The sequence below is a fragment of the Crocodylus siamensis genome, chromosome 2, assembly GCF_052110815.1.
Source record: "Crocodylus siamensis isolate JL-2025a chromosome 2, ASM5211081v1, whole genome shotgun sequence".
NCBI lineage: Eukaryota > Metazoa > Chordata > Crocodylia > Crocodylidae > Crocodylus > Crocodylus siamensis.
Window position 1 is genome coordinate 135,450,109 of NC_143396.1, and position 14,601 is coordinate 135,464,709.

Consider the following 14,601-nt stretch of genomic DNA (forward strand, 5'->3'; position numbering starts at 1 on the left):
CTGTGTATTGCCAGCTCTCAGGATTTCATCGCATGCCTTCAAATATTTGATGGGTTTTTAGGCCCTAGCTCCTACAGTCCTGTGATGACCTGAGGACCTCAGTTTTTGTTTCTGTTGGTGCTTTCGTTTTTTGTTTCTCTTTTAAAGGGAGCTTCTAGCCCCCATTGCTACGATAAAAAAATGATCCCATTCTCCCTGGCCAGAACCAGGAAGAATGGCATAAGTTTGGCAGAAAATCAGGGGGAAGTTCCTAGCAAAATGGAGAGGAAGTCTGATTCACTGTATTGGGGAATGCAGGACATTTGAATTCCATTCCAAGCTCTGCTTCCTGACCTGGGGCAAGTCCATCTATTCTCTGTGTCCCCTCCCAACTTTGCTTAGGACGTCAGCCCTTTGGGACAGGATCTCCATTTATGTGCAGTAATCTAATACAGGGATGCGCAACACACAGGGCAGGTCCAGCCCACAGAGCCATGCCATCTAGCCTGCAGGAGTCCCCAAGGGTCTGAAATTTGGTTAGGGGGGAGTGGTAGCAGCAATTGCCACCTCCCTGATGCCAAATTTCTGGATCTGTGGGAAGCCTCATAGGCCAGATAGCATACTGGCTCCATAAGCAGAGGTGGCCCTGATCTGGGGACACAGGGGCCAGCCCCAGGAGACAACATGAGGCTGAAGGGGGCAGTGTGGAGCCCTAGGAGGCAGCACAGAGCCTGTCCTGGCTTATGGGGCCTTAGCTGGTCCACGGACCAGCTCTGAGTTGCTTGTCCCGCCCGTATGAGCAAAACATTGACCACCCTGCAAGAGGGCTGTGATGTAAATGGGTGGGAAGCAGTCTCCCCAGGATGAGTGGAAGGACCTCTTCTTGAGCTATTAAAACACTAGAGATATCCTGCTTCAGCAGAGGGATGAGCTAGGTGGCCTGTTAAGTTGTTTTCCATCTATTACTTCCACCCTAATGCAGTGTAGGCACGTAGATCTGGAGAAAGCTGAGCTGCAGGTGTCACCCAGGAAGGATTACCTCACCGGTGCCATCTGCTCTTCTCTCCCCACTACCAGCCCCACAAGGAACAAAGCTATCTGCAGTATGAAAAATCCAGTGCTGGTTTTAGAAAGAAATCTTTTCCAGGTGCCATGCTGCACTTTGTTGTGGAGAGCAACAAAAATGATTAGAGGCCTGGGAAGCAAGACTTATGAGGAAAGGCTGAAAGAGCCAGGGTTATGTTATTTAACAAAGAGAAGACTGAGGCCGGATTTGATACCAGCCTTCAAACACCTGAAGGATGATTATAGAGAGGATGCAGATGGGGTTTTCTCTGTGGCCACTGGGGACAGGACTAGGATCAATGACCTAGAGCCACTCTAGTTAATCAATGACCTAGAGCTACTCTGAGAGCCACTCTAATTAAAGTGCCACAGTGTCTCGTGTGTCAGTGTCCTCACACTTTAAAATGATGGTGAAGGCTCTTGAACTAAAGCTTGTTCAACAAGCTTTAGTTCAAGCTCCGCCATCACTTTTTTTAAGTGTGAAGACACTGATACACAATATGCAAGAGGCTGCTGGAGCACAGTAATTACCGTGCTCCAGTGGACTTGATTAATCATGTCTGCTAATACGCATTTTCCTAGTATCTCACAGTGGAGGTACTAGATTTAATATGCATTAACTAAAGCGTGTTAATGTATGTGTAGACATGTTGTTTAACAGATAAGAAAAGGCAACAATGAGGTGTGCTGTGCTCTTCTCTGCGTCAAACTTGTTCTCTGCAGCCAGACCTGTCATTCTTTCTGTGTGGCTTTTATACACCCAACATTTTTGTATACAACACACAAGGCAGATCACCAGGATCCTTTCAGAGAGGTCAGAAAGGGATGGTCTGGGTCTTCTCTGCCCCAGGAATTAGAGTTTCTGAAGCATTGCTGTACATTGTTAGCAAGCGGCTTGAATGACTCTTAGTCATGGCTGTGGCCCTGGGATCCAGACATTCAACAAGTGTGAGGGGAGGGTTGTGCTCACTGTTGTCCAGAGCCCACAGCCTGCCAGGCCTTGTGTATTGGAGTGATTTGACTCCAGTCCACAGTCATGTTGATGTCAGTGGGACTTCTTTCCAGAATAGAGTGATCTGTGTACCTAAGTCTTCCCAGGATTGAACCTTCACTGCCAACTCCATTGTGACATGAAGGGATAAATCATAACCTCAGCTGTATCAAGGAGGGGGCTGGAATAGATGTGGGGAGGGGAAGGGAAGGAGAGACACAAGGGGTGTCCATAAGGGGTAGAGGGATGCGAGGGAATGGGAAAAAGGGGATGAGACATGATAGTGAGAAGGGTGCTGTGAGGGGAATGGCTCTGGAAGGGGACAGGCAAGGAGAGGAGATGTAGGTGTGTGGAAGCAGGATGCAAAAGGGGTGGTGGTTGGCTGGAGAGGCCAGCAGAGCTCCTTCTCTCAATGAAGTGGCATGTGGTGCTTTATGCGCATGTGCAAGACTGGAGTTGGGTGACCTCAAGGCTTCCCATGCTGGATAAAAATCAAGCCAGACCCAGCGTGACTCACTGTCTTGAACACAGAGGTTTTCAGGCCAGTCATCAGTTTTTGGGGTAGGGATCTGACTCCCAAGTTCTGGGTGCCTGGGGCTGGCAATGCTCTTAGAGCAAGAGACCCTGGGAAGTATAAATTACTCTGGTGCAGAAGGGCTGATGCTTTTCACGCCATCTGTGAGTCTCCTGGGGATGCCCCCTCCACTCCCAGCTTCAGGACTGAAGCAAGTAACTGAGGATAAAGGGCAGTGACCTGCACAGATCCCATTCCCTAACAGGCTTCCCAGCCAAGGGCAGATGCCTCCTGAGAGCAGGCTTTCCTAGTAGACTAAACTCTGCATCTCAGCCGTAACGCCATTATGTAAAACAAAGTGATAAGGGCATCTGCCTGCTGGGGCTGGGGCTGGGGCTGAGCACCTAGATTTCACCACCAAGGTTGTTTTACCTAGGGTGCTGCGGCCATTGGAGGAATGGGACATAATCAAGGGGATCGTGATTTTCTCTGGGGGGATCAAAACTAGAATTCCCTCCCACCCTTATTCTGCCTGTGAGTGATGTCAAAAGCCCACGCTGGCCTTCTTGCAAAGTTATCATCACAGGTAGGAGTGTGGTGTCCTTCTACTTGGCTGTCTGCCAGCATCAGGCTGAAAGGCTGATGCTATAGGGTCAGGCAGGGCGGACAGGGCAAGCTGCTGGCCCTCTGCCCCCACTAGGGGAGAGAAACCAGTTCCAGGTCCTTCTGTTTGCAAAGACCTTGGATCTGTTTTTGTGCTCCCTGACCACAGTATGAGTTCTCCACTTGCTGACCACTTTGTGAGCTTAGATTGGCTAGGCTGTCAGCAATGGAGTTACATTGATGTAACCACCAATATTGCCATTCCCAAGCTTTCAAAATCACAGGTTGGGCCCTGGTGAAATCATAGTACTGGTTTAAAAATCATGAGATCTTCATTATTTTCATATGCCATTTGTATTTGCCTTTGGATTTTTCACTTGTCAAAAGGTTTTTCACCTTTGCAAGCTTTTCTCCCCACTCTGGAAAGTCCCCGCTTCAATTTTTTTATGAGAGCTGTAATTCCCAGGAACTGGCACTAAGAGAAACACCAAATACCGTAAGACTTATGATTAAACCATAAGGGGTAGTCTGGGACATGAGAATCTAACAAGCTGTTGGCCTGAATATGAGCCAGGGCAGTGCTAGGAATGCAAAGAAGCTGAAAGACCAGACCGTTTTCACCCCAGTGGCACTCCCACTTTAGGCTGGTATAAGACCAGTGACTGCCCTGGTGTACAGCTGGAGGAACACTGTGGGGAATCAGAGCCAAGAGCTCTAAAAGCCAAACAGCAACACCCCCACCCCTACATGCACACACTTTGATCCCAAAAGCCTTGCCTACTCTTGGCTCTGGGTGGGGAGGCAGGACACTAATTTGGTATTTTGTGGAGTGGCAAGGACAGTGCAAGAGAGCTCTCACTGGATCTGGTCCTGCTCAGAGCCAGAGAGCTGGACTCCCACCAGGGAATGCGGGGGGAGACTTAAGACCAGGAGCAGGGAGGGGAAGTGGCCATTGCTCTTCTGAGGAAGGGGTCAGGAGTGTCACCTGACAGGCAAGAGTGAAGATTTGTGCCTTGCAAGTAGGTCTTCTCCCTGCACTTGGAAATGCATGGGGTAAAAGCTGCTTGGACACTTCTCCTGGATCAGAGGAGGGGAGCTCCTGCAAGCCAGGCCCTCTCTGGTTACAGCCAAACCCATGGTGAAAAGCCCAGCACTTCTGAGAACAAGCCTTGCACCAAAGGGAAGCAGTGCCAAGAACTGAGTGTGACCAGGGGCCGTGACCACAAGAGGGTGGTGACCAGAGAAACTAAACTTAGCACAGATGGAAAATCCCTGTTGTGATGAGAGCCAGTTGCTGTAGGAGAGTCCTCCTGGGGACGTGCTGGGCGCCCTGTTGTTTGAGAGACCAAAGAACAACAAGAAATGGCCGTTTTCTGACCAGGAGCAGAACACACCACCCCATGGAGGATTTTCCATCCTCACTTCCTTGGGTCCACTCTGCAGCAGGTCAGGTCTGTGGGAACCCTAAATATTTTTTTCAGCTGCTCCTGGGCGATGCAGAGCCTTTGAGCAGCAAGCTGGGGGGAGGGGGGCACTCTTCTCCCACAGATAGGGACTACTGCAAGCCATCTCGTGATTCTCCTCTGCTCTCTTGTGCTCTGTGTGTGTGTGTGTGTATGTGTGTGTGTTTGTGCACGCGTGTGTGCGTATGCACACATGTATGCACACACACAAATGCATACATGCACTGCAGACTTAGCATTCTGTAGAAACCAGTTCCAGCGGCTGCACAGCTTCAGCTGAGGTCACAAAGGCATGCCCTTCCCACACTGGGGCTGAATTTGGGGTCCACGCCATGCTGAACCGAGGCAGATTATACTCATTTCACTTGCTGAAATGACTGGCATGCCATGTCATGGGTCACTGCTGTGTTTGCTCAAGAGATGCCTGTGGGAGTTGCCTTCTTTTTGAGATAGTCTGTAGTCAGAGAAAAAAGGTGCAAATCCAGTTCAGTTTCTCTAGAGCTGCTCAGAGACACCTGGGAATTATTGGTGGCAAACACTTGCCACCGGTGTTAACTATAAGGGAGTTCGAACACAGGAGCCCAGTGACCTGTTACGTAGGTAGGTCAGTGAGCACATACATACATACCACCCTGCTGTAACTCCTGTTGTAAACCAAAGGTCCAGTCCTCCCTTTCCTACCCTGCAACTTCTGTGAGCATATATCCCTGCACAGAGTTGATATAAAACAATCCCAGAGCAGAGGGGGTGCAGCTAACACCCATGTTGAAAAGCCACTGTGCTGGGGATCATAGCAGGGTCATTCAGACTGAAAGGACAGGCTGTGACAGCTGGAAGAGAAGCTGTGTACCAAGGATCAGCACAGAGAGAGCCTGAGGCACTCCCTGCATCCCCTCATCCCTGCACTTCAGAGGATCAAAACATGCATGTGGACACCGCACCCAGCCCCATCTCATTGCCAGGCCACTGCTTTGGTCATTCCATTAACATGCCCCCAGGATAAAGGACATCTGTGCCAGATCCCATGGTGGGGAGGAGAGAGGCCAGAGTGGGGCAAGAAAAGGAGAAAGACAAGAGACCCACTGTGGAGAAAGAACAGCTGAAGGGTGTTGGCACCCAGCAAAGCCACTGGAGCAGGAGAACTCCAGGCAGTTTGGTGATGACTTCAACAGCCCTTTCTGGTCCCATCCTTTGGGCATCGTCCCAGCAGTGCATGACACTTGCAGCCCATCCCTCTGCCACAGGGTAGCATTGTATCCCCCATCAAAGAGAGATGGAAAGATGGTGAAAAGAAACTTAGCCAGAGGCCTGGGTGTGACACATAGAAGACAACTGAGCTCACTGGCATGGGAGAAGAGTCTGAGGGGAAGCAAGGATGTCTCATTTCTGGACCCATTAAAGTGGTACCAGACAGGAGCAGAGAGCAACCCTGGCCTGGGTGGGATGGGCTAGCCCCACGCTGTCACTTCTCCCCACTGAAACAAGGGCCATCTGGGCCATCTAGGGGCAGCTATCACCAGTCATGGACTTCTGTGGGGCTCTGGCAGATGGCACTAGATGCAGACAGACTCCTGGATATTCAAGAGGGAAAAATAAGAAGCATTTTCCTTCTTAGTCAGTGTGCATCCCTGATGTGTTCAGCATCCACTATAAGTGGGGAAGAATGGGATCCCAGAGATGATGAGACCTGGAGCTAGGGCTAGAAAAGCAAATGTGAAAAACCCACACAAGTGCTTTAGTATGTCCCCTTGCTGCAAATGGGTGCAGCTCAGGGGACAGGCCAGTCTACAGCTGCCAGGTACAACCCTTTCTCCTGAGGAGCATCTTGCACTGGCCACTGACAGGAGCAGGCGACTGGTCCCAGTCTGGCTCCTGCCTTCCTACCAGGAACAACAGCACTTTATTTCAGGAAAATGAACATGACATTCTTATTGCTGTGCCTGCCTCTTACCAGGCACAGAAAGAAAAATCCTCTCAAGATGGAGTCTGTTAGTCTTGTCAGTGAATGGGAATGAACATGACACATTCATTTGGATTTCACTTTCTATTTTGAGATACTAATAGCTGGTTTACAGCGCAGTCCCTCCTAAAAGGGAATGAAACAGAAAGACCTATTCTTCCCCTCCCTGGGCACTGATTGTGCCTAAGACATTTCCAAGCCTGGGGGGTGAGCACTGAAAGCCAGATTTTCAAAGCAGCTCTAGACCCACGCACAGGCTCCCAGATAGGCCCAGGGTAATATTTTCCAGAGGGCTCAAGCACCCAGAAGCTTCTGTTGAGAGCCAACCAGGCACTTTTCTGCTGCCAACATGGGGGTCAAATTGTCGCAGGAAGCCAGCCCTCCTCCCCTGGTCCATTCTCAGAAGTGCACACTGCTGCCTCTCCCCTCCTCCCTTGCTCATTTTCTGGTTTGGACCCAAGCAGCAGAGCAGACACAGCAGGGCTCTGACCTGCCACAGGTCCTGTAGAGCTGAGAACACATTGTCTTGCAAGAGCCCAAAGACACCTGAAGAGACAGCTGTGATCTCTAAATATGCTGATTTAAATTCCCTCTTCCCCTCCAATTGCAGAGCAGAGGCTGTGGAGAAATCATGCCCCAGTCTGCCTCCCCGTGGTAAGCAGACAGCCCAAAGCCCACTGTGTTACCTGCCTGCACAACTAGCTGGGCTGTAAAACTTCCACCGGGAGGGGGGACCTGTAAGGGTGGGAACCTCCTCTTGTCTCAGGTTCCTGCCCTTGCAGGTCGTGTGATTAGTTAGCTCGCCTGGTCAGCCTGATGTCATTTGGAAGCACTGGTCAGCAGCCAGTGGGTCCATTTCTGGTGGGAACTTAGTGATGAGGTCACAACAGGTGCATAAAAGCCTCTCCATGAGGAAGGGAACACAGACATGCTTTGGGAACAAGCAAATGGCCTCTGGAGCTCTTTTAGACTCTAGATGAACATGTGAGTAACCTACCTGAAATGTAGCCAGTAACTTAGGATCAGATGTTCTAGAAGTGTATCAAAAGGTTATCAAGCCACTTTGATTTGCTCAGGGTATTCTTTTGATATTACTCTGACTTGTACCCCTCCCCATACCTATCCTCTCTACCCAATAAAGCCATCCATTATAGCAAGCCTTGTTGTACATGCATGAGGGGGATTGGGTAGGCCTTCTTGTTCCCTTTGCTTGGCAGACTAAGGGAGGCTACTTTCTATGCTTCTGGCTATAAGAAGCACCCAGATATATCCCACTGGGGCTAAGCAACCCCTAGGTCTACAGAGCCTGTGTACCCCAAGCAGCACAGGACCTAACAGACACCAGAGCTCAGGTGGTGGCACCAGTTACTCCAGGTTGGTGGGTGTGCTCCAGGAAGAGGGTTGGCCAAAAGTTGGCACCCCTGGGGAGGCATCCGTAGCTTGGTTTTGGTCAGGTTCAGTAAGCTGGGTGGGTCAGCGCAGGAGCACCCCCTACTGGCATACCACAGAGGCCCTCTCACATCACTGTAAGCCCAGAGTCCCAGCAGCCAGATCAGCAGCATCACTCCAGATTTACCATCCTAAAGCTAAGAGCCAAATCTGGCCTCAAGGAAGCTATGAGCCAACTATCCAGCTGCAGTGAGTCAGAGCAGCTGCTTTGAAGTCAAGGGAGACAATCCCCAGCTGGTGATGGGTCTCAACACAGCTGTCTTGCAACTGCAGCTGATCTAGCCCTCCTGAACTCAGTGAGTTTGTGGGGTCTCTCTGGTCACATAAACATTGCACCCTGCAGAACAGAGGGGAGCAGGGCAGCTCCCTCTGGGAATCAGCAGGATGGCAAGAAGAGGTGTATCAGGGCAGCTCTGTGGCAGCGCAGGCTACTGTGGTATGAATAGTAGCAGCTTAATCAGCTGCCATTGTGGTCACAGCTATTTTTGTGCACCCTTCTCCCCCAGCAAAGGTGGCCCCTGAGGCTGCTGCCCCAGTCATGCTACAGATTGTGAGCAAAGCTTTGCAAAACAACCGGACCACCCAGACAAGTGTTAGATTCACTACAGCTTTATTGCACTTGGCCAGATCTAGGATTTTGAAGAGGGAATTGCAGGTGGTGTGGTGCATCAGCACATAATCCAACACATTTTTATCCTAGTTAAAAAAACAAAACTAGAAGCTTTACTAACATGCCAGGGGCCTAGGACTGTATTATTCAGTTTAAGGTTGAAGCAAAAACAAACTACTTTATTGGAACATGCATTAATTTGCTGCATTATATATTCAGTATAATGAACTAAGCAAAAATAATCAAAAGGTTTTGTTTCATTAATCCTGTAATCATTAGAATTATATGTGCCTCTCTTATTCAGATTCATTAAAAAAATCTAACCTTCGTAAGCATCTTGACAGTGCCCCCCATATTTCACTGAGTTATTTCCACACCTGAGTTAATGTTCACTTGAGTTAATATTACCACACCTGAGTTAATGTTTTTAGCTAGAGCTAAAACAATCTGAAGGGCTGTGAAATAGGAGAACCTAACAGACAGCAACATTTCAGAAGAAAGGATAGCTTGATTAGAAGAATGTCAGGGCCATTAAAAAGGAGAGAGAGGGTTGTTAACACCTGTGGAGTGTAGAGACCTTAGCAGGAATCAGGTAGTTTATAATGAGCTATGAAATTAATTGACTCTCTGAGCACTGTGAATAGAAATGCCACTGTTGCTAGCACTGGGCAGTTGGTTTATACTTTGGGTGGAGCAGGAATCAAAGAGGGGTGCATCCATATCATTCCCCCCCACATCCAATCCACTCCTGCACTGTAACTCCATCAAAAACAATGATCATGTGTGAATGTGAAACCGGAGGAGCACAGTGATGAGTTAGACACATATATGCAGTGTTACGTATTCAAAACAGGAAAGGAACATGGTAAAAGTTTCCTAGTTGAGCACGCAGAAGCAGAGCTGACCCGAACAGGGTCTGGGCCCCAGGGCAAATCAGCCCATGCAGGGCCCTGCCCCCGCTCCGATCCCACAGGCCCCAGATCCAAAGAAGCTGCCACCACAGGGCAGGAGGAGGTGGTGAGTGGCTGGACGTAGAACCGCCTCTCCATCGGGCTCCACGCCTCCGCTGCTGTGCCCCAGTCCATGGGGCCCCCCAAACCACAGGGCCGGGGTGGTTGCCCCGATTTGCCCCCTACAGGGACGGCCCTGATCAGAAGTGCCAGAATTTATTCCCTGCTCATGCATTGGGACACAGTCTGTAATTACCTGACTGGTCCTAGGCTTTTTGCCCAGCCAGGGAAATAGCAAAAGGCACGTCCCTGACAGAGGTCACTCTGCTAACAAAGACAAAATGCCTGTTCCAGAGCATGGGGTGGAGGTGCTAGAGTGAAGACGAGTGGCCAGCACCCAAAGAAAGCATGGTGCCTGCACGTGTTCCCAGAAAAATCTGGGAAGTTTTGGCTAACATTTTTTTCCCCAGAAACAACCAGTTTCCCAGGTGCAATGCGGCTGGTCAACAAGCATGAGGGTATAACAGCTCTCTCTCCTTTCAGGACCCTCCATTGTGACTCCCCCCAAGGATATCTGGAATGTCACTGGAGCACAGATTTACCTGAGCTGTGAAGTCCTGGGAATCCCAACCCCGGTGCTTATCTGGAATAAGGTAGTTTGCTTGGGGAGCACAGTTAATGCCATGGTGACATATTCTAGACACCTGGGGCAGCAAGGCAAGGAACAGAGATAGACAGTCAGTAATACAGGAAGGAGTTTCATAAGCTCCTGGAGTGAGGAGGTCTGGCCTGGAAGCTGAGAAACATACCTGCTTTGTTACCAAAGCCAGTTCCCTTTGGGCCCTCCAGCAGTCCATGTGCAGAGATAAGGCATTCTGGGGCAGGTTGTGAAACAGCAGTTTGCAAGAAAAGATCTTGCAGCAAACATTGCCTCTGACAAGCATGCCTTAGAGGAGTGCGTTCTACCAGTGCAAACACAAGTTGAGAAAAATCTCTTTTCCTCCCTCTCCCACCCCCAAAACATCTGGCTTTGTTTAATTTTTCCTGCATAAATAATTTTTCTAAAGCTGATTTCCCCCCAGCGTTTTTTACATTGTTTATTCTGATAAAAGAACCGCCGTTAGGCTGCTTACAGCGTGACAGGCTGGTATTCAGAGCCTCCAAAGAATGTTCCTTGGTTATTTGTTTCAACCTTCAGGTCTGCAAGTAGCTTCGGAAACACTGAACGTGACCACACAGGTCACAGTCACGGTAGTCATGTACTGTTCTGTTTTGCCTTAGTAGCTTGGAGGCGGATGTTAGTGCTGCTTCTGAGCTGTGCAGTTAAAGAGTGTTGAAGTCCTGGGCTTTTTTTTTTTTCCTGCTCTTATGCTTATAAGAAAACCACCTTCAGCTGCAGAGCCTTCATGAGAACTCAGCCCTGGTACCTGTGAGGAGCCTGGTACCTTAGCAGGGAGATGATGATCCCAGCACTGTCAAAGAGAACAGCATCAGCCTTTGGGTGGATGTTCATGTCAGTGCCACTGTCTGTACCTCATCAAGGCTTCCCAAAGTTTCACAAGCCCAAGGTTATGTGGAGGTCTCTGAGGGTTTGCCCTCCTTTATGCAAATTCAAAACAGGCCTAAGACAACAGGTAGCTTACTGTAGCAATCTCTCTAAGACAAGCAGCTGGGGATATTTTCCCGTAACATACAAAGCCCTGGTGTTCCTCAGATGGCTAAGCCTGTGGGTGTTTTATTGGGCAGATCTCCCATGGAACTTGAAAGCCCCAGTGTCACCAACTGCAGTCTGGCATGGAGAAGTGACACTGCCTGCTTCCCAGAAGGCAACTGAGTCCCATTCCATCCCCTGCATCTACCAGTACACCCAGACAATTCCCAGAGTCCAGCTTGGGAGCAACATGCAGGAAGGACAGAATCAAGCCTCAGTTTTCAGTAAACAAAACAATCATGATGGTCATAACATTTATCAGTGTAACCCCAGAGTGCTGCAGGAAACACTAGCTGTGCAGCTGCTTAACACCAGTCACTAGTAGCTTAACGGGGCATGTGACTAACGGGGCAGATCTTCAGTCATCTTCCCCTCTCAGGGCTGGAAGAGCATGGACCACGTTTACTAACAAAAGCCCTTGGCTTTTTGGTCCCCGATGCAGTTTGCAGCTTTTTGTAAGACCTCTGCTAGGCATGTAGGTAAAGGCATGCTGAAACCTGATGCACAATTTACACTTCCTGCTATGCTGCATGTGCCTGGCAAAAGGCCTGATTGGGGGATCAAGCATCAGAACCCATCATGCCTTATTGCTGGTGCAGGAGGAGTCCAGGATCATGATCCCCGGCTCCCCCCACACTGGCAAGTAGCAAGCTCCCCTAGCTGGGAGTCCCCTCAGCTGCTGGGGCTTCCAGCTCTGGGGGTGCAGCATGTGCTTCCATGGCTGGGAGCCCCCTCAGTTGAGCTGGGCTCCCAGCTGCAGGAACACATAGAGTATCCCAGCAGCTAAAAGCTGAAATCGATTGGCAGTGCCCAGCCAAGGGCTGCACCTGGCCACACATTCAGTTAATGGCATGATAGAAATGGCTACAGAATTATTACTTTTTTTGGTAGAATAACTTTCTGGCTTATTCCTTGTTTTACAACTCCATTAATTGCTTCAATGTGTGGCCGGGCTGTGCCACTGCCTGCAAAAATGCCGCATTAGTCTTTGTCAAGGAAGCCTTTCCCTTGCCCATTCAGACACCACTTTTTTGAATACAGCAGAAGCCCAAGCAGCTGGGTTTTACTCTCCTGCTCCTTGCCCTCCCCCATACAGCCCTCTTGTTGGGAATGTCGCCAGGCCTGGACCCTGCTCTTGGAACAGCTTGTGCGCTGCAAGTCTTCTGCTGCTTCAGAGGCAGGCAGTTACATTTCCCAGAGGGCTCAGTACCTAGGGCAGCTCCCATGGAGAACTGTCTGTCCCCACTTCCCCATAAACCACCAATGAGGGCAGTGGGAGTCACTCTTGCTTTTAGAACAGGAAACATTACTGCACTCCGAGTAGCAACAGCTGTGGGAGCCCTGGGGAGCCCTTTCCCCTCTGTCCCTATACGAGCCTGGCACTGCCTCAAGCCATCAGAGTAGGATTCTTTTTCAAAGTACTCAGCAGTGAACTGAGTCTTCCCAGGAGTTTTACTTCGGGGGGAGACTGGAATCACTGTTGAGTGCCATGGGAAATCTCACCCTTAGCCAGGTCCACTCAGGAAAGTTGTACTGCTCTATCCCTTCCAGGAGAAAGAAATCAGCACCTCACCTCAGTGTGGAGGCAGTTTTATCAGGGTAAAGGTGCTCAACAAGGGGCAGCTAGTCTGGTAGGGGAAAGAGGATACCCTGTACCTATATAATCGGTGTCCAGACCGTAGACAAGGCAGTGGTAGAACTTGCATGGGTAGCTTAAATCTTTATGACTACAGTCCTGAAAACAACCCTCTGACCAAGCTGTTATCATTGTCTTGTGTTTCCCCAGATAATACGGGGTCAATATGGTGTCCAGCGGATGGAGCTCCTGCCTGGGGACCGTGAGAACTTGGCTATCCAGACCCGTGGTGGGCCTGAAAAGCATGAAGTGACCGGCTGGGTGCTGGTGAGTATTTGTGCAGAGACGACCATACACTTCTAGCAACACACAGGCAAGGCTTGAGAAATAAGACTTAGAAATCAAAATGGAGGCAACTCAGTAGTTTTCCTGAAGTTGGAAAAAAGTAAGCCCTGTGAATTTGAAGTGAAAGCAGTTAAAGTCCTGCATTTTACAAGATTAAATGCCTGTGTCAAGGCCCAGTCCTCAGCTGCTATGTGTTTCCTGCAGTTGTATACACCTGCACAAAGTCTGTGGAAGAAGAATGCAGAGGATAACCAGGTGCATACAAGGCTCAAGCTGTGAGAAACCCACACTTACATGAGAGACCATTCCTCCTGTATCATCCAAAGAATACTGCAGTCAGCAGGTAGAGCCCAGTCCAGCTGGTATCCGAGTAGGAGCTTGTCAGCCATGGGGACAAGGTGTCCTTAGAAGACAAGAGGACACACAGGAAAGGATCTTTTGAAATCAGGACCATGCTGCCCTACCTTATGAGGAGGCTATTGTGAAGGTATTAGAAGTAGCTAGGCCTCAAAAGCAGCATTTCCACTTTGGATCTCTCCTGTTGATTCATTCTCCCCAGCCAGACCAGCATACAACTCTTAAGAACATGCCTTACATGACCTGGAGAGATGCTCTCCACAAAGAACTTGGAATTGCGAGTGAAAGTTAACTTCGGAGGAAGGGACCAGAGACCTTTATCTCTGATTAGTTCTGTGTCCCCCAGCTCAAACTCAGGACTTAAATAGAATCAGAAGAAAGAGGGCTGGCAGGGACTGCAGGAAGTCATCCAGTCCAACCTCTCACTGAAGGCAGGAACATCGCATGCAACCATGCAAGATGCGTCCTAGGTGTTGCAGAAGGTCCCCACTCTTCCTCTGGTGTGCGCCTTCAAGAAATGTAATCTTTCAAGAAGCATCCCCAAACATTTAGTCATTAAGACTTAAAAGAAATCCTTGCCCTTTTGAGATGAGAAGTTTCTTAAGTGGGAGTACACAAAAATTTTAGTTATCTGTGGAGATGAGAAGCAAGCAGCAGGGAGATCAGAGGAGAGGAGGTTACAACGTATCAGACAAAAGAAGATCTGTTTTGATTTTCAAGTAGATGATCTTTGGCAGTAACAGACCACACCAAGTGATTGCTTCGAGCCGCAGAATGAGGTGGACTAGGGAATGCAGCTCAAGGGCACTGCATGCCAAAACAGATAGAGGCTTTGGAGAGGTGCCAGCAGACTGACAATACACTTTTATGGAAAGGAGCATTTGAACAAATGTGCTTTCTGCCTCCCTCAATAATGGAAGGTTTTAACACATTCCAAAACCAGGCAAATACTAATGTCTGGCTAGCCAGGATAAAGCAACTTCTTACTGATATGTTGTAAAAGCCGTAAAGGAGGCAGGATGAGGCCA

The 14,601-nt window shown here is 49.3% G+C and overlaps 1 protein-coding gene across 1 annotated transcript in view; it reads left to right on the forward strand.

The window, feature by feature from the left end:
• The window catches only part of IGFBP7 (insulin like growth factor binding protein 7), a 39,152-nt gene that overhangs the window by 22,242 nt on the left and 2,309 nt on the right, over positions 1-14,601 (forward strand). The window contains exons 2-3 of the mRNA XM_090036875.1: positions 10,128-10,237; positions 13,082-13,198. Of these exons, the coding sequence (XP_089893001.1) occupies positions 10,128-10,237; positions 13,082-13,198 (227 nt within the window). The remainder of the gene's footprint in view (positions 1-10,127; positions 10,238-13,081; positions 13,199-14,601) is intronic.